The sequence below is a fragment of the Pectinophora gossypiella genome, chromosome 8, assembly GCF_024362695.1.
Source record: "Pectinophora gossypiella chromosome 8, ilPecGoss1.1, whole genome shotgun sequence".
Classification (NCBI taxonomy): Eukaryota; Metazoa; Arthropoda; class Insecta; order Lepidoptera; family Gelechiidae; genus Pectinophora; species Pectinophora gossypiella.
This window is the reverse complement of record NC_065411.1, coordinates 2,744,529-2,765,278: the sequence shown is the minus strand read 5'-3', so window position 1 is coordinate 2,765,278 and position 20,750 is coordinate 2,744,529. Positions and strand designations below refer to the sequence as shown.

The 20,750-nt window shown below is 37.4% G+C and overlaps 1 protein-coding gene across 2 annotated transcripts in view; it reads left to right on the top strand.

Moving 5' to 3' along the window:
* Nucleotides 1-20,750, top strand: part of LOC126368935 (galactokinase-like) — a 59,374-nt gene that overhangs the window by 1,810 nt on the left and 36,814 nt on the right. The window contains exons 1-2 of one of the 2 annotated variants that reach the window (XM_050013183.1): nucleotides 6,586-6,722; nucleotides 19,248-19,415. In XM_050013183.1, the coding sequence (XP_049869140.1) occupies nucleotides 19,248-19,415 (168 nt within the window). In that variant the 5' untranslated portion in view covers nucleotides 6,586-6,722. Of the gene's footprint in view, nucleotides 1-6,585; nucleotides 6,723-19,247; nucleotides 19,416-20,750 lie in introns of those variants that run through there. The other variant, XM_050013182.1, reaches the window with a different exon arrangement.

The following is a 20,750-nucleotide window of genomic DNA, read 5'->3' as shown; positions in this document are numbered from 1 at the left end:
CATAAACTTATGTATGTAATCTGATCGCGATTCTTATCTCGATGCTCTCTGGCAGTCAAGGGATAAACCTTTATCCCGACATAAATAAGATTAAAGGGAGTAAATAAGTACATGTTATCTACTCTCAATGCAAAAAATACATAAAAAAATGAGGGACTTTCCAGTTTAAGTTCCTCAAAAACAATATAGATGGCGCTGTACAAATAAAAAACATAGAACACGTTCTATGCCTCTATTGTCTAGTGGTTAGAGCGTTAGGCTCAAGATCTGGAGGTCCGGGTTCGATTCCCGATGGGGACATTGTCGAAATCACTTTCTGAGACTGTCCTTTATTTGGTAAGGACTTTTCAGGCTTGAATCACCTGATTGTCCGAAAAAGTAAGATGATTCCGTGCTTCGGAAGGTACGTTAAGCCGTTGGTCCCGGCTATTAGCCGTAAAACCACCTCCACCAACCCGCAGTGGAGCAGCGTGATGGAGTATACTCCATACCCCCTCCGGTTGATTGAGGGGAGGCCTGTGCCCAGCAGTGGGACGTATATAGGCAGTTTAGTTAGTTAGTTAGAACACGTTCAGCTGCTTGTCTTCCCGGGCATGTCGTAAAAACCGACAGAGGGATTGTGTCCTCTAACATGATGGACTAATGTTATGGGCGATAGGCTGATCCTTTATCACCATATGGTTCATCATATCCAGCTTACGACATCATATCAACAGTGGTTGCAAGTTGTCTTTGATTGCTTGTGGCTCTGCCCACCCCATTACGGGCGTGAGTTTATGTATGTATGTATGGCGCTATACACCTTACCCTTTCCCTTCTAATTTCATGGATAACAGACGTATATGCATCTTTTATCATTTTTATATTGATCAGAATAATATTGGGTGGAAGATAGAATTGTGCCTGGGTGTAAAAAGTAATTTCCTATGATAATTCGGATATCCTCCTATTATGATTAATTCGACCTATTATTATTCTGATCAAAATAAAGAGAGTATGGTAACGAATTTTCTTAGAAATGTCGAATGTCTCATAATAACCGAAATAGTGAAATTAAAATTAGCAGAAATGAAAATTGAATCTACTTTATATAGGTACCTAATAGCCAAGCCAGACAAGATTCTAAGAAAAAAATGTGTTTTTGGGCAGTCAATGAATAAAATTAAATATAATAATTATGAATTTAGAATACAGTTTCCAGAGACGCACTAAGTATCTAGAAAATGCAAATTTCATACTTACCTATAATATTTAAGTATTTAATGCCATCTGCGGCAAATCAACAATAAGTCACGTCAAAAAAAAAAAAGAAAAAAAAAATACGATATGGCTGTGGGAGTTCTCATATGACGTAACCGACCCAGTTTGTGCCATCAAGTGACCCAGACAGATGTGCTCGAGCGATCTAACCCTGAATTGGGTACCTAGTCATACACACTTCAATCAATCGTATTTTCACAATTCTTCTCTTAGAACTCTCAACGCAAAACGAAAAATCTACAGTATTTTGTACTGTAAAATATTTCATGTTATAATAATAATATTTCTTTATTCAGGTAAAAAATGCTACCCACACATTGGAAAAATAAATACATTGCCTATTTTGAATTGCTAAAATAAATTTAAGTAAATATAAATATAAAATATATTTTTTTAAAATTTTATTTACTCATAATAGAAACAATAATAAAAAACAGTAATAAACAAGTTTACAAAAAATAAGAATAGGTAATAAACGCAAAAATAAGGATTAAAACTATACTACTAAAACTAAATTAAAAAGCTCAATTAAAAATGCTCCCTTTTATCACCTCTCGACCGAATGTGCCCATCACGCTCGCAGCGTTGCCCCGTTGGATGGCGAGAGAAATATGCTGCGCTAAGTAATGCCCGGACCGGGAGTCGCCCCCCTGCTCCCTTAGCCGCTTACCCACCTCTATGATAAAGCGCTTCGCTTCAGAACCCCAAGTCCCCGCCGTTTCGACGGCAAACGGCACAAAGTCATACGTCGATTCCAGGTTGGCGTACTTACCGTGCTTGAGACCGGCCGCTGCCTCGGCTGCTGAGCCAGCAGCACGTTTGGTTCCTCTTATATGAGAAGCCGCATACGTGCTAACGCATGTGGCGTCCCACACAAGACATCGCCCTTTTTTCCACGGAATCAACGTGAGACCGTCCGGCCGCTTACCGTCAGAACGGGACAAACCTGGCGGCTCCAGAACGCACGGCACACCCGCTGACGCCACGGCTCGTTTTAATATGGCATTGATTGTCTGGTGACGAGACATTCTACCTGCGCATTTATTGCATGCCAAGCCATGGTGTCCATTCGCCTCGACCATGCTGCCACAAACACATCGATGAGGCTCGCATATGTTGCACCCCAGCCGCAGCGCCGCTGCGATCCGTATGGAGTCATTATCTAGCAGAGTGCCCATATGTGGAGAGGGTAAAGCACTCAGCCAGAGTCCTGACTCCGGACTGGCAGCAGCGCGCAACCTGGCTTCATCCGCACCCACGGCCTCCTCAATGAGCCCGGATGAGAAATGCTTGGATACGGTTTCGTCCCAAGCTTGCTGGCTGGCAGGGTTAGAAGGACGGTCGTAATCTGGACACAGTGTCTCCCAGGCCTCCAAAATATAAAAGTTAAACCTACGATGTTCGAGCCAATTGTGTTAGTGAAAATAGGCTAGTTTACAACTAGTCAAGTCTCGGTCATGATTGAGTTTCTTGTGACGTCACATTTCATAAAATAAACAATAAACATCTGTCAGTAGGGCTAACGTTATACTGCTTGACAGTTTCCTTGTTTGCTGAAATGTGACGTCCCGTGAAATGTAAAGTGCAAAATGTCACGTAACCAATCGTTTTTGCGCGAAATTTAAAATAAGTAATTGAAGACAAATGTGTTTTTTACTACTATGTATATGTATAAAGATTTTTCGAGAAAATAATATATTTTAAGAGTTTTAAGAGGTATAAAATAATCAATTGTAATTTTTAAAATCTGAAATGGTTGATTTCGGTTTTAAACGGTTTTTTTCCTTTTTTAACGGATTGGTTTAATGGTTTTAAACTGGCCTTACATCTATAGGTTACTTAGGCCTATTAAGCCGTTAAAGAGTAAAGAGCGCCTTCATTATCTGTCTCACTCGCTCGCACGAGGCAAGGCAGCACACGGTAAGAACAAAATGTGTGTACGGACTGGGGCCCTTTTTAGGCAATTTTTTAGGACATTGCCAGTGTACCTAGACGGATTCTATGTAATATTTTTTTATCCTGAGCCAGCAAACAAACAAGTAATTAATATAGCACCCAATCAAGCTGTTTATATTTAGCTAAGTACTTGCTATTAAAGTTGTCTGTTTTCTCTCAAATTTCTCACTTAATTAGGAGGTGTAATAAACATTGTTTTAAGTTTACGCGGTTATTATCATAATTAAAACACATAATAACGGGTTCTTACCGCGCGGGTGTCATCCCGTGATCATGGCACTTGCAACAGTGTCGAAATATCGGGAGTCTCATATCCCCATTTAAACGCGGTAAGAACCCGTTATTATGTGTTTTAATTAGGTGTAATAAACGCTTAATATCCTACCGTAATTATTGTGACATGCTAGGTTCTATTTTTGTTTTAGAGAACAGAATTACACTTTATTACGCAGAAATTTATTTATAGAATGACAATATTATAACATCATATATTATTACCTACATAGAGAGAAAAAAAATCTGACTCGGACGGGACTTGAACCGGCAGCTCTTGCCAAACCGAGACGACCATGTTAATCATTACACCACCGGGGGCTTGTTTCATAAAACTTACAATTGTAAATTAATGACAATTTGTTGTTCATTACGTGGCTAATACGAAACTGCAAAATATTTGTGATCACACACTCCACAATGTACTTCAAATTGTCATTGTAATTTACAATTGTCCTCCTATCCATGCGAAATTATTTATTTATTTATTAACACAAATTACATAGACATTACAGGCAGTCCCAATTCCAAACTAACCTAACCTAACCACAGTTGTTCAAAATTCTAGATTAAGTAAATTAAATTCATCTTTTTTGCGGTTATGTATACATTTTTACAATAAAATACCAGATAATATTTTAAATTTGTCAGAAAATAAATTTAAAGCTCATGTGAAGCTTACTTTATGTAAAAAAGCTTATTATAAGATTAATGACTACCTAAATGATAAAAATGTCTGGTATTGAATGTGTTCCTCTAGTTATTAAATAATTTGTAATGTATATCCTCATTGGTTTTTAAAAGATGTGTTGCTGTTGGAGTTTCTTGTCATTTCTTCTCCTCAGCCATAATAACACCTTGCGAAATGACGTAAATTCAAAAATTTTACATTGACCTTCAACAAGTTTATCCATGATAATTACGTTGAATAAATGATTCTGATTTCTGATTAACTAAAGAATTTAATAACTCCGTGAATTCCGTCAACGAACACGTAAATAGGTCGATGTGAGTACATTTCGATCTATGTACCGTCAATAAGCCGACTCCGGCGCCATCAATCTAGAATATTGGGTACTAATATTGCTTAGACTAACTTACTTTCAGTTTACATTTCCCTTGTAGGTATAAAGAAAATTCTGTTATTCAAGTGTGAACAAACATACTTGTGAACTTGTTGTCACTGTGGCCCTGTGGTTCTCCGGCTTGTTGCTCAATAGAGGAGCGTCGGTTCGAATCTCGGTGCAGTTTTCACGAACGCAGTTGGCTCGAGCATTATAGACGGCGATACGGCCACCTTTAATAATAATAATAATATTTATTTATTTCAAATAGCCTAATACACAGGTAGCTAAAAAATAAATTTTACAATGTGTGGCTGTTTCAATTTTACACGAGACAATGACCTCTGAACTCCCAAACTAGAGTGAATCTGTATTATGGGAGTCAGTGTTCATCCGTCCGAGTAATTATAACAATATACAACCATTACAAGGATTCTGTTGTAACTAAGAGCAATTGCCTACAAGATTAGCAATTTGAATAAATGAAAGAGAAAATTAAAATTAACAAAAGAATTTATGCCTGTGTGAGATATGTGAATATATATGTGTGTGTTTGAGTGTGTTGTGTGTATGTGTAAGTGTGTGGGTTTGCGTGTGTGTGTGTGTGTGTGTGTGTGTGTGTGTGTGTGTGTGTGTGTGTGTGTGTGCGTGTGTGTGAGTAGGAATGTGTACATGCGCTTGGGGCAGCCCTACGACATAGTCTTGGGTTCGGAAGTCTGTCAGCGACAAGACAGCCACTGCCTGCGAATTACTATACTATATAAAAATTGGTTTGTATATGAGACTGCTTGTGTTGCGTGTTAGTTAGTGCCAGTTTTAATGACGTGTAGATTTAGTATACAATGAAGTAAATCAAAGGCTACTACTCGCCTCTATGTAACAGTATTTCCGTTTCGTCGTAATCTAATCTCTCAAGAAATGCTTTTAGTTTTCTTTTTAGTTCGAATTTATTTAAAGATGATATTTGAATTTCTTGGTCTAATTTGTTGTATAAATATGAACTGATACATTTATACTGCTTACTCGCGAAAACAGTCCTAAAACTCTCTTGTGTACATGCTTTAGGTCTTCTCCGTTGATTGTCATTTGCTCCAGGTTTCGGACACTCAATGGTGGAGTGACGACGCTGAACAGAAAACCTTTCACGTTGAACTAACAGAAAGCTCGGTGAGGCGTGGGTACCTACTTCATCTTGTAATGGATGTGTCTGACTACACCAGTTGGGATATAGTCGTGGGCTTATGTTATGTTATTCAAACAGAGAATAAACAGTTATCGATGTACATTGGAGATGATAAGAAGGCGTAATCAATAACCCTTTGTGTTACCTAAATAGGCTTAACACGTTGAACGCCACGACGGATACCATATGCCCGGCGACGGTCTTGCCCCTGGGGCCACGCCAAAAAAATATTTTTTTTTGTTTTTTGTGGATATTATCTGGATATAACTAAAAAATAATAGGCCGCTTAAGGAAAACGCGATTTACTTACTCATTATTTTCCAAGATGCCAAACACCAGTGACTACCATTTGACATCTGTCCCGCAACTCACTGGCTAGACCATGAATTTTAGTCTGGCGTTCAACGTGTTAAACTATATAATAACTTATGATAAAATTCCCATTGTAGCAGACTTTCGAAAGTAATCTGCACTTAAGATAAAATATCTATACTAAATGAACATAGACATTCATCTAAATTCTAACCTGTATTAAGTAGGTAAGTGTGTTAGTTTACGAGTTACCCTTATCAGTGTTTCGTATCAGGCAATAAACTTGTTAACATTACTTCAGTAGTGGCGGCCATTGTAATGCCAACACACCTCCTCCATTTCATAATTAAAAAAAAAAAAAGAAAAAAGTCGTGAAAAAAACTATAAAATAAATAACAAAACAAAAAGGTGTGCATTACGTGCAAAGTGTAGCTATGTATATTTAAAACTGAGTAAATTTTATTATTAAATAAAAAAAGAATAATTACAATTTATAGTGCGTTCACAAGTAGCATTTAAAAAAACATGTGATAAAAAAGATCTATAACAATAGATGTTTATATTATTTTTAAATAATAATAATGTTACTTTTTGTACCGTGTATGGTTCCTGGTTAGTGTGCAGTTAAACATGTGAATTAAAACCAAAATTGACTTTTAATTCCATTTCTAAATGTAAGTAAATATTGTCCTTTTCTTATTTTTTTTTATCGTTCATGCCAATTTTTCATTAAAATTTGAAAAGGTATATCGGTAAAGTATACCTTGCACCTTCTCCATTGCTACTTAACCGGTTATCTCTCGCCTTTACATTATAAAATATTAAATTGTTTATTAAAGACTTTATTCGAGATGTGAAAGTGAAGTGAAAACGTATCTACATAACTTATATCTACTGGACATGGAATTCTTCCTTATTCATCAATCTTTTGATACACGTGCGCACGATTCTATGTAGGTACCGAAACAAAAACATCTAAGATATTTCAGAATTGTTGAAAAGCTGATTTCCAAACAGTTTTTACCATGACTGTACTATACAAAAAAAAAATCGCGCGACTTCAAGCCACTCGCCGTAAAGAGACTCGCCATAGCGGGAATCGTCGTTCGAGGAGTCGCGGTCAACGCTATAAGAAATTCAGATAAAGAACCTATTCTACAAATGCTTTGACAAAACCAATTCATGAATATTTAAAAATATACACAATGGACCCCGAATTTACGATTGTTTTTTTATGTTATTGATTTAGTACAGTTCGGAATTTATATTGCCAAGGAGTTTTGAAACTCGACAGCAATAAGTTCTGAGTACTTTAAGAAGTGAGAGTTCCTTTCCGAAGTAAATAACTCAGATTAAAATAATAACACAAACACACTTAAAAAGACACGACAAATTTATTAAAAAAAAAAAAACAAAAAAGGGAAGCTAGAAGGAAAGAGGGGAAGGGAAAGATCATGGAGAGGTTAGAAGGAACAAATTAAAGAGAAGGTGAACGTCTTGTCAATCAAAACAATCAATCAATAATACTTTATTGCACAACGACATATACAAAGGACATAAACATACGAATAAAAACACAAGTACAATAGGCGGCCTTATTGCTAAATAGCAATTTCTGCCAGGCAACCTTAGGGTGAAAGAAGTTAATGCATTGGAGCACTGCATTATTGGATTTTTTTTGTTTTTTTCTTGTCTTATGAGGAAGTCAAACAATTGGCGTTTGATCGACGAGAATGAAGAATGCTACACCGACAAGAGCGTGGCTCTTAAAAATAAGATTCAAATATTGTAGGCATTCAAATTATTCCAAGTTCTACTTTTGAAGTTCTGACATTTGGAATCCTCGGTGGATTATCTTGAATTGGGAAGTTTCCTTGGTCAAAGATAAAATGATGAAATTCTGATAACTAAATAAGGACTGATTTGTCTAGTTGGAAACTAGTCTATTGAATTTGGACTTCACCCACGTAGAGTATCTACCCTATGTTGGGCGCCACATTGGCAATTCGATAGCACACACAAACACCCACACTTCAAACGCATATCTCCTAGTCCTTAAAGAGAACATCTGAGGACGCTACTTAATAGAAAGGGGGGAGCAATTTGCAGTTGTAGTTCTAAATATAGAGAGGACGTGTTTGTAATTAGAAAGCCCACTCTCATGGGTGCTAACTGAGATCGTTTGAGATTTTTTCCTTTTAAATACAACAAATAAACTTTCCTAAACTAAATAAATAAAATAACCTAAGTATTACTTTATTAGACTTTCTGCGAATTGCTAGTAGGGTTACCATATTGAGATTCGTAAAGTCCTCATAAAAGACATTATATAAATATCACGTACTTATAAAAACGTGTTGCTTCAATGACAGGCTGGGAGAAAATAAAAAGATAGGAATCATTAAAAAACATGGAGAAATTCGGAAGAGAATCTACATAGAAGTCAGAAAATTTGGGCACATATAGAATCTAGACATTAACCATTACAAAAGTAATCATTAGAGAAATCTATAATGCCAACCTAAATGAAACTTTTTGATATTAATGACATATTCATGATATAATTATCATTAAAATATAATCTCTATGATAGAAAATTCTAATTCAATAATTAGGATTTCGATTAGTTTATATGCAAGATTTTAGTGTTAGATAAATAATATATTATATTATCTTTAAAAAATATCTTTAAGAACTCCGTGGTAGTAACTTTCCATCGCTATTCAATAAACTTAAATACCTAATACTTAGTGGTAAGCGGACTCCACAAAATCGAGAAAACGCTAGGGAGATGATGAAGATTTTAACTTAAATTGAATTACGTTTAAAATTATTCTACACATTTTATTAAAGTCTACCAAGTGATTGCAAGCGATTACGTTCGCTGATTGTTCTCAACTTTTCCAAAGTTGGGATTAAGATAAATCGCACTTTCGCGCTTAAAGAAAATTACCTAGTATATATATACTACACTAGGTAATATATATGTGTATGTGTCTCTATATATAAAATATAGCATTACGCTTATATCCCTAAAAGGGGTAGGCAGAAGTATACAATAGTATACACAGTCACTCCTCGTCAGCTTATCTTATCTTATTATCTATCTTATTTGTTGATAATATATTTATAATTATTACACACTATACAGGGTGTTAGTGACATCGTAACGAAAACTTTGAGGGATGATTCAGACCATGATTCTTAGTTGATATCAAGTGGAATTTTCCATCGCAAAAGTATAGAATTGAAAATAATTTAAAAAAACTAAAAAATACATGATTTTTGCGACGGAAAAATCCACTTGATATCGACTCAGAATCATGGTCTGAATCATCCCTCAAAGTTTTCGTTACGATGTCACTAACACCCTTTATAGTGCTTTAAGTTTATTTATTTTCATGGATTAATTTTAAATATAGTTACAATGTTAATAAAATATATAACATAGTCAAATTAAATACCCACACACAGACACTACACATACACACACACACACACACATACTATACACTACACTACATACACATGTACATTATACACTATATGGCAATAGGCTCGCCTCCAATTACATGGGCTTTAATCATAGCTGGTGAGGAGTGGGTGTTTATACTATACACCTCTGCCTACCTCTTTGAAGATACAGGCGTGGTGCTATTTTAATAAAACACTATAAGTGCAATAGGTACTGCACAATGTCATAACATAACACACATTACAAGCTTACAACAGCCTCCGTGGTCTAGTGGTTAGAGCGTTAGGCTCACGATCTGGAGGTCCGGGTTCGATTCCCGATGGGGACGTAGTCGAAATCACTTTGTGAGACTGTCCTTTGTTTGGTAAGGACTTTTCAGGCTTGAATCACCTGAATGTCCGAAAAAGTAAGATGATTCCGTGCTTCGGAGGGCACGTTAAGCCGTTGGTCCCGGCTATTAGCCGTAAAAACACCTTTACCAACCCGCAGTGGAGCAGCGTGGTGGAGTATGCTCCATACCCCCTCCGGTTGATTGAGGGGAGGCCTGTGCCCAGCAGTGGGACGTATATAGGCAGTTTATGTATGTATGTACAAGCTCACGACTGTATCCCAATGGGGGATTTTCCAGAGTACGTTCCCCAAGAACAATACAGACGGCGTTATACATATTTAGATACATACATACATAAACTCACGCCTATTTAAGAAAGAAAGAGAAAGAAAGAAACATTTATTATTTAGGACACCACAGACACGGATCACATATATCACCGTAAAATTGTAAATAACGTTAGATTATAATTTATCTCGCGAGATTGTGAACTGTCGAAAAATTGTGAACCGTAACATACTGCTTACAATTTAACGTATTATTATTCGTCAGATCATAATCTATCGAAGTGAAACTGTTAAATCACAATCTTACAATTGTCAAATTGTTAACTGTCCGAAGGCTGTCTCTGATTGGTCGGCCTTACAGTAGACCGTTACAGTCGACAACAAACGAATTAAGAAACAAACATGGCGGCGCGAAGCACATGCCGTTCAACCAATCAGCGCGCGAGGTGCGTTTCGTTTCACAATTTGACGGTTTCAGTTCGATAAATTATAATCTACCGAAAAATAATGCGTTAAATTGTATGCAATATGTTATGATTCATAATCTTTCGACAGTTACCAATCTCACGAGATAGTTACACGAGAACGTTATTTACAATTTTACGGTGACATATATACATTATAATGACATCACATCAGAAGTCAACGCACACACGAAATATTTTCTATATAGAAACATGGAAAACGAACACAGAAACTTATACCTAAATTAAAATGTGACGTCATGTCGGCTTACCCATGTGTAGTGGATGGTGTCCCGTATAAAAGGTCCTCACTCAGCTTATGCCGCGGCGTGAGCCGCGACGCTGGTATTCTGTGAGACCTGAGTATTGAGTGAAGTACGGACATCGCGCCACCATATGTACATATACTTACTTACTATATTTCCCAAAGGGGTAAGCAGAGACTATAGAATTCCATTTGCTTCGATCCTTACACACTTCTCTTGCTTCCTCCACATTCATCAATCGCTTCACACGCGCCGGTTCAGAGTAGATCGTACTAAACATTCTCTAAGGACATCTCCAATTGTACAGATTTAACGTGATAATTACCTATTTTCTCATTACACGGTTACATAATTATTCAAAAATATAATATAATGACAGAGACATCTATAAAAATAATTGTCACTTGATATTTGGATTAGATTTGGTATAGAATTATGTTGCTACCTATATTGCTTCTCTTTATTTTGATCAGAATAATAATAGATCCTTTGACGGATCAATAATAACCCTGACACCAGGGTTGATGGGGTTGGTAATCCACCTCACAACCCACACGATAGGAGAAGAAGAATAATGGGTCGAAGATGTGTGCCTGTTTGTTTTTATTTTATTTTGGACAACAGACAGTCATAAATCATAATACAGCATTTATACGTATATGTTACATAGTGATAAGTGAAGACAAAGCCATCATTTATACCCAAAAAAAAGATAAAAGATGAATATGTCTGTTATCTTTGAAATTAGAAGGTTAAACGAACGTAACGCTGTACAGCGCCATCTATTTTTTTTGGGGAACGTAGCCTGGACTTCCCTTATTAGTAGTCAGAGCTACATCCATCGCAAGATGAACTAAGTACCCACACCTCACCGAGCTTTCTGTTAGACCAACGCAATCGAATTTCCACTATATCTTCTAAACTCCCCGGCTTAAACCTAACCTTGTTAGAAGTTAGACATGATTGGTTTACAGTCGGAAGAGAAAATATTATTACTTGTTTCTCTATCCCTTTAGCTGCGTTCACCAGTTTATTGAATTTGTAACTGCGCAGAAACCTTAAATATTTTTTAATTTATTTATTTGGTACGGCAATGCAGGACGGAAGGGGCGCGTCATAGGGACTGTAACCTGGAACCTGACAAAGGGCAGCAGTAACTGTCAGTACTGTTCAGAGGCGGAGGACAGGAGTCCTAGTATGGTTTTGTAATAGACTACTCTGGGCGCCATCCCACTTGCGTCAGACAGAGTACTGCGGGGCGGAAGGCAAGAGGGAAACCACTGTCCTATTTTTCCCTAAAAAAGAGCGTGGCTCTTAAATTAGTGATTTTGGGGGTCATGATGACGATCGTTGACTAGTTGTTTTTAATCATTTATTTATTTCAAGATACAGAATTCATAATTCGTTAGTACGTATCCTTAATCTATGTTAGTTATATTTCTATGTGTACGTAAGGTATTTTAGCTCTAAAATTAGTTTCGTCTTTCCTTAGTTCATGAGAGATAGCGTTAGTTTTATAGAACTGTCAAATTGAAATAATATTATAAAATAAACATGAGAAGTATGTCAGAATCGAAGCAAATTAAAGTCCATAGCCTCTGCTTACCCCGATGTGAAATTCGCGTGAGTTTATTATAATGAGATTGTACGAGATTTTGCCGCGGCTTCCTTCGCGTTAAATTCAGGATGACACGGTTCTCCTTTCCTAATGTACCAATAAATGTACCAAATTTTAGGTTCCTACTTTGAAAACTGTGAAAAGTCCCATTCCGTACAGTCATGAGCAATATCATGTACCCACTTTAGAACCCTGTCGCACTATTATATTTTACATTTAATGAGACTTACGGTTTAATTTGTCAAAAAAGTTAATGTTACATGGTTTCAAAGTGTATACATATTAGTACTCGTGACCGTACAGACAATTGCCGTAAATTACGTCTTCAATCGTATGATCTCTCTTTATTATGTAACGAAACCTCTTCATGGTTAAAAATTAATTAAATAATGATATTAAACAAATTCCTAATTATTTTATAATTTATCTATACTTATGTAAATATAGCAAAAATTTTTGCCAAGTTTTGTTTTTGCGAAATAGAGTAGGCATCGTCTAATTGGCCTTATTAGCGGTAAATGAAGTATTCAAGTAGTTGCGTATTAAGAATGAAAAATATTTTGTAGCAACTATGCTGTTAATAATATTCTTAGTTGGCAACTGGTTGTGTATTAATTGTCTACTTCTCAGTGATGCATGTATTAGTTGTAAGTGGAGTTGGCTAATGTACAAACTATTTGCATTTTAAAAATTGTTATTTAGGCTGTTTGTTTCCAAATTTGAAATAAATAAATAAAAACATTCTTCATTCAAAACTAGGTGCCAACAAAAGAGCAAAACTCTTCCTTTGCAATTGGTTGTAAAACGTAGTTGCGATGGCGGTCGAAAGGAACGAAACGCAATGGGAAAATCCTTTAACTTGTACGGTAACCGCTGCCACTGGGACGCGCCCCACTTACCTCATCAGAGTCTTTGTATCGGGATTATCTTGGATTTGGCACGATTCGGTACGAATCGTGACTGAGCATCAATATTCCACCCGCGTAAACAACTAGTCAACGATCGTCATCATGACCCCCAAAATTTCCACTAGTCCGGATCGATGGAGAACTTAACACACATAACATAAGCTTACGACCCCCATGCTAACGGCCACCGTGGTCCTGTGGTTGAGCGTTAGGCTCACGATCCGGAGGTCCCGGGTTCGAATCCTGGTGGGGAAATATCACTAGCTGACTGTGATCCCTAGTTTGGTTAGGACATTACAGGCTGGTCACCTGATTGTCCGAAAGTAAGATGATCCGTGCTTCGGAAGCCATGTTATGTCGTTGGTCCCGGTTACTACTTGCTGATGTAAGTAAGAAGTTGTTACATGAGCCATGTCAGGGGCCTTTGGCGGCTCAATAGTAACCCTGACACTAGGGTTGATGAGGTTGGGGTTGGTACTCCACCTCACAACCTACACGATAGAAGAAGATTCCTTATTCTATGATCCTGGCTAACGAGCAATGACTTTTAGAGGTTATTTAGAGGTATTACATAATATTGAGTATTACTACGTCGCAAATACATAATAAGTGTCATTAATAGCAAAGAGAAATGCGTAGTCACGTTCGGGCTTTACCTTCATTGAATTTACTAAATTAACAACTTAAAATAAATGGAGGATAAACATAAGGTCACGACTAGAGGTATATACCAATTGAGGTAGTCAGAGGACGTCCAACGCAAGATGAACTGTGTACCCGCACCTCACCGAGCTTTCTGTTAGACCAATGTGATATGGTGAGCCCTACATACATACATACATAAACAGTCTATACGTATACATTCCACTGCTGGGCACAAGCCTCCCCTCAATCAACCGGAGGGAGTATGGAGCATACTCCACCACACTGCTCCAATGCGGGTTGGTGGGGGTGTTTTTACGGCTAATAGCCGGGACCAACGGCTTAACGTGCCCTCCGAAGCACGGAATCATCTTACTTTTTCGGACAATCAGGTGATTCAAGCCTGAAAAGTCCTTACCAAACAAAGGACAGTCTCACAAAGTGATTTCGACAATGTCCCCATCGGTAATCGAACCCGGACCTCCAGATCGAAGCCTAACGCTCTAACCACTAGACCACGGAGGCTGTTAGACCACGGAGGCTGTTGTGAGCCGTATTGCCGTCTATAATGGTCGAGCGAACTGTGTTAGTGAAAACTGTACTTAAAATACATTAATAACTCATTGGTGCAAGTCCGTTACCGAGGTTCGAACCGGTGCTCCCCGTTTGACAAGTAAGCAAGTGAACCACAGGACCGCAATGACTATTCTTCTGACTATTCATATGATAAGGAGCTCGGTGGCGCAGCGGTAAACGCGCTCGGTCTGCGATTGTTGAAGTTAAGCAACTTCCGCAAAGGCAGGTCATAGGATGGGTGACCACAAAAAAAAAGTTTTCATCTCGAGCTCCTCCGTGCTTCGGAAGGCACGTTAAGCCGTTGGTCCCGGCTGCATTAGCAGTCGTTAATCCGCACTGGGCCCGCGTGGTGGTTTAAGGCCCGATCTCCTTATACATCCACAGGGAAGGCCCGTGCCCCAGCAGTGGGGACATTAATGGGCTGATGATGAATATATACGTATTATATTTTTTATTGCTGTTTAGCAATAAGGCTAGCAATAAATAAATTTTATTGTGCTTATGTTTTTATTCGTATGTTTATGTCCTTTGTATATGTCGTTGTGCAATAAAGTATTATTGATTGATTTATTCCAATATTTCCATTCCTAACCCTAAACCCAACCTAAACTCGAATGGGTTGGTCTTGACTCTATCCTTCCTCCTAAGGGCGCTTACAGACCAACGAGGATGGTGTGAAGACGTCGACGCTGATCTGCAAGTGCACTAAGTGTTTTTTTTTAATTTTAATTGAAGTAGAGGCTTTAGCACTAAGAGGTTAAGAAAGTCTGTAACAAGCTTACCCAGAAGATGCCTATTAGAATAGAATAGAATAGAATAACTTTATTCCCAAAACAGTGCAGTACAATAGTAGAGAAGATAAAGATAAGTATACAAATCAAAAATACACTGCCAGGGAAAAGGGACTGACTCAGCATGTTGTTGCGAAGAATAGTAGAAATACCACTCTTAGCAACACTGATATTCTGCCAGTACCTAAGTTACGCTTATAAATACTTTGAACTATCGTGCCAACAAAAAGTGTCGGGATTTACTTACAATAAATAAGAAAATAAGCAAATATAATTATGAAGAAAATATATGAATTAAGGGATTACGAAAAATATGAAAGTATTAGTCAAAGGTAGATAGTATGCCAAGGGGTTAAAGTATACATAATAGATACGACAAATAAACAGATGTGTAAAATAAAAGCCACAGATAAACAGATAACGAGAGAGATTCATTAACAATATATGACAAGTAGATGTGTATAACATAATTATGAAATAAGTATAAAGTTCAGTTACCGACGTTTTTCTGAATATTAAGAAGATATTCCTTATATTTCACCTTAAAAGTAATTTTGGAAGTAAGCTTCCGAAGGGGCGGTGGAATATCGTTCCAACATTTATTAGATCGGTAACTGAAGCCTCCACGAAAAGCGGCAGTCCTATGTCGCGGCAGATGCATCACTATTGAGCAAGACCTCGCAGATTTGCGCCACAAGAGTTTTTTAAAGAGGTATTGAGGTTCTTGAAACTTAATAATATCGTGCAGTTGACAAGCAAAATATAAACTTAAACGATGATGCATATTTAGCAAATTAGAATTGTTGAGAAAAGGCGTTATATGAGTACGAGGAGGAATCGGAAAACAAAAACGTGCACAGGCATTCTGAACACGCTGAATGATTTTTTCAGATTTTCCATATAAACAAGGCCCGTATACAGTGAAACCGAAGTTCAACTTTGACAAAATCAGTGTTTCACAGAGCATAATTCTTATATCCGTGTTGACAAATGGTCTGATTTGGTACAAAACTTTTAGCCTATAAAAACAATTTCGTGCCACTTCGACCACATGACTATGAAATCTCAACTGTGAATCGAAATTTAAACCGAGATTGCGTGCCTCGGATACGTGATCAAGAGATGTACCCTTTATTGATACATTAGGCTTTGCAGCTTCTATAATACTAGTTTGTTGCTTTGTTCCTATAATCATAAATTTGGACTTGGTGGCATTTAAAACCAGGCAGTTTTTTTGGCTCCAACTAAATATTCTGTCCAGATCCTGATTAAGAGATTCAATGGCTCCATCAACGTTATCACTTCCAACCGGGATGTAAACTTGTAGATCATCCGCGTAAATGTGGTATTTACTATTTTTAATACAATCTGTAATGTCAGAACTATAAATAATAAAGAGTAACGGGTCCAAAATAGATCCCTGCGGAACTCCACGTTTAACGATTTGAGAGACAGACGTTAACGAGTTACCATCGGGCTTTCGTACCACAACTTTTTGATAACGTTCGTCTAAATAGCTGCTAAACCACCTGAGTGATGTGGACTCGAAACCATAGTAAGCCAGTTTCGATATCAATAACGACGTGTTAATTGAATCAAACGCCCTCGAAAAATCGAGGAGTACCAAGATCGAACTTTTTCCTGAGTCCAGGTGATGCAACAGGTTATCGACTACATCAAGGAGGGCTGTCGTGGTACTACGTTTTGATCGAAACCCAGACTGAAGCTCTGGAAGAATTTTGGAAGAAATACAGTATTCAAACTTGAAGAAACTCAAGTTGTATGAAGTTCATTCAAACAATGTGGATAACTTTTTAAATTGTTAAAGCATTTGTCTTCAATGTTACGTCACAATACTAAGATTACTTATCATAAGTATTCCTTCTTAAGACTTCCTACCGCCGCGACACAGCAATCGTGTCGCGCGCGGTACGAATTTTATCGAGTGCTTGAGCCAACGGTCTAGACCTCAAAGGGTGTTTACGAAAATCTATCTCGAGTTAATAGTCGCTTAGGGATTAATTAGTTTTTTATAAGAAAATTAAGGCACTTAGCAAAATAAAAATATTAAGTAAAGTCAGACATGGTTTCTCCTTGGGTAGGTGACCTATGGTTAAGGACGAAAAGAAAAATCAGTGTACGGGCTTGTAACCTGTGAGTCAAATGTCGTACTAATTGTTACCTTAATTCCTAATTAAATTAGAAAATACTTAAGTCTTCTTGGTCATCTCAGTCTGACTGGCAGACTGAGGCTTCTATTTCTTGATTAATATTTTATGATTTATCTTTGACCTATTTTTAATTATAAACATAGAATAAGGATAAATACTAAGCCGAGAGAGAGTTGCCGTACGTACGGCAACCTTACTATAGTACAGCGACTCCCCGCTCCCCACCAGCGGCAGAGCTAGGTTTGCCTCACCCCCGCCAATCTTACTTTAGTCTTCAATGACGTTACACACACAGATACTCGTGTACGATAACGTCAATGTGTAGTGTTTGTGTAAAACGAGGTTTTTTTTGTATGTATTGTCCGGACACTACGGGGTGTGGTAAGAATTTTCTGTGATATTTCTAAACCACCACGATACAAAAGCAATTGTAACCTAATGACATTAAATATTGAAGTGAAAGTACAATGTTTTGTTAATACAAACGAATATGTTTTAATTTCAATGTGAAAACATTATATATTTTTTTTATTATTATAATATTTCCATAATGTTACGCATTTATGTATTTATTTACATTATTTCTCATAATATACGAGTGATGTTAGGTAACTAATAGTAAACTGACTAATAATTAAGAATGAGTTAGCCGACTTACACGCTCTAATAGATTGCTTCAAGTATAAATATTATTAGATCTCTTACATTAAATTACTTTTTAAAGTATTTACTTTATATTTTTTGTTCAATGAAAGCGTAAAAAACTGAAAGGTTCCATTGTCAGTATTGTATTCGGTATTTTCCTTACGAATCTATTTCTAACCTTTTTATGCGCTGAAGGATCTGTATACATTGTTTCATACTTATTTTTTTACAAAATAAAGAAGAAAAAAAATAAAACGTTTCCTTACTTATAAAGAAAGCTTAGGAAAATTTTGTCTAGTGTTTGGAAAGGATTTTTTCAATCCTGATTGGTGGCAGTGGCGGATTTACTTCTTACAGATGTGTGGAAATCGTTTACAAAAGTACCTACAGGTAGGTACGTATCACGCGTGTTGTTGGCATTACAAAACAACGGTATTCATTGTCAATACGAGTACTGTGCTTGTTAAATGAGTTATTATAACGTACTAATTGTAGAATTATTCAATCAAATGGTTATTCAGTAACTAACAAGCCGGATAATAAGGGGTATCGCAGGTTCTCACTCGATAATCGTTTTAAAATAACATGTCTGAGAGTGTTTAGATGGGTGAGAAACTCGGCTCAGGGTGTGTTTATCTGAGTGAATCACGATGGCAAGATGCGGCTTTGTATCACGGTATTATGTTGTCCATATGAGACTAGCAATTCTAGGAACTCGCAGAGTAATTACGGTACCAGAAAACAAGTTTTTTCCATAGGTACTAAATCTATTTTATTTACTCATATTTCTTAATAAAAATTATACTTAACGCTTAAAACAAGTAATCGAGCGGGTGATAGCCTTCAGCGCTCCACATTTGTCCGGCCAAGTAGTTAATGCTATCTGCGGCAAATCTACAATAAGTCACGTCAAAAAAAAAGTAATCGAGCAAGTACGCCCATATACGTTACACGTGGGAATCTTATAGGGTTGGTCGATTCGTCTTAATTATGAATATTATAATAATATCCTATTTTTTTTTCAGATGGCAAAAGAAGCTGTAGCAAAAGGTGCAGATGTGCTGTTACAAGCGGCGCGCGACAAGTTCGTAGCGACGTACAACCGCGGCGCGACAGCCGCGGGCGCAGCGCCCGGCCGCGTCAACTTTATCGGCGACCACGTCGACTACTGCGAGGGATACGTCTTGCCGCTGGTCTGTGACATACATACATCATCTTTCTTTATTCTGCGCTCTTGTCGGTGTAGTAATCGCCATTACTCCATAAATAGGGCGTGTAGAACGGTGGTTGCCCCAATCGCCTTCCGTTCCGCAGTACACCGACCAATTTCTCAATCGGTGATGTCTTGAATCCATTTCCTCGGCCTCCAGCCAGTACCGATACCGCTGCTGCCCGTCATCAGGGGTGCGCTTTACATACATCTTAACATAACATAAACAGCCTATATACGTCCCACTACTAGACACAGGCCATCATAAATAAATAATATACAAGGTGTTAGGTGCCATAACGAAAAGTTTGAGGGATGAGTCAGACCCTGATTTTGAGTAGATATCAAGTGGAATATTCCGTCATAAAAGTGTGGATGTGAAATTAATTACAAAACAAAACAAAACATGAATTTTTCGACTGGAAATTCCACTTGATATCATCTCAGAATAATAGTCTAAATCATCCTCCAAAATTTTCGTTACGGTGTCAATGATAATCTTTATAAATACCTGTATCTTAACGAAAACTTTGGGGGGAGATTCAGACCATGATTCTGAGTTGAATTTCATCAAGTGGAATTTCCAGTCGGAAAAGTCATGGATATCTTTGTTTTTTTTCCATTATTATCGCTGTATGTTTTAGAAACAAAGAGTTAGTGATAATGGGTATTCTGAACAAACACGATTATTGAAGCTAACTAATTTATAACCGAATTTTACTTCAAGCGAAAATCAAATTTATTGGAATATTAATTAGATTTCATAATTTTCCCAGAGAAGATGACGTGCCAGTATACAAAGGAATTATATATAAAATAATAATAATAAAATAATTTAATAATGTAATTTAATATATTTTTTTAATTGTATATACATCATTATCACCATCATCACTAGCCCATTAACGTCCCCACTGCTGGGACACGGGCTTTTTCTTTTTTGTAGATTTGCCGCACATGGCATTAACTACTTGGCCGGGCAAATGGGGAGCGCTGAAGGCTCTCACAATGGGGCACGGGCCTTCCCTATGGATGGATAGGGAGATCGGGCCTTAAACCACCACACGGGCCCAATGCGGATTGGCGGATATTAACGACTGCTAATGCAGCCGGGACCAACGGCTTAACGTGCCTTCCGAAGTACGGAGGAGCTCGAGAAGAAAACTTTTTTTTTGGTCACCCATCCTATGGCCGGCCTTTGCGAAATTTGCTTAACTTCAACAATCGCTGACCGAGCGCGTTTACCGCTGCGCCACCGAGCTCCAATTGTATATATATTTATCGTGAATTTTCGAAGCGATATTTATGATATAATTTT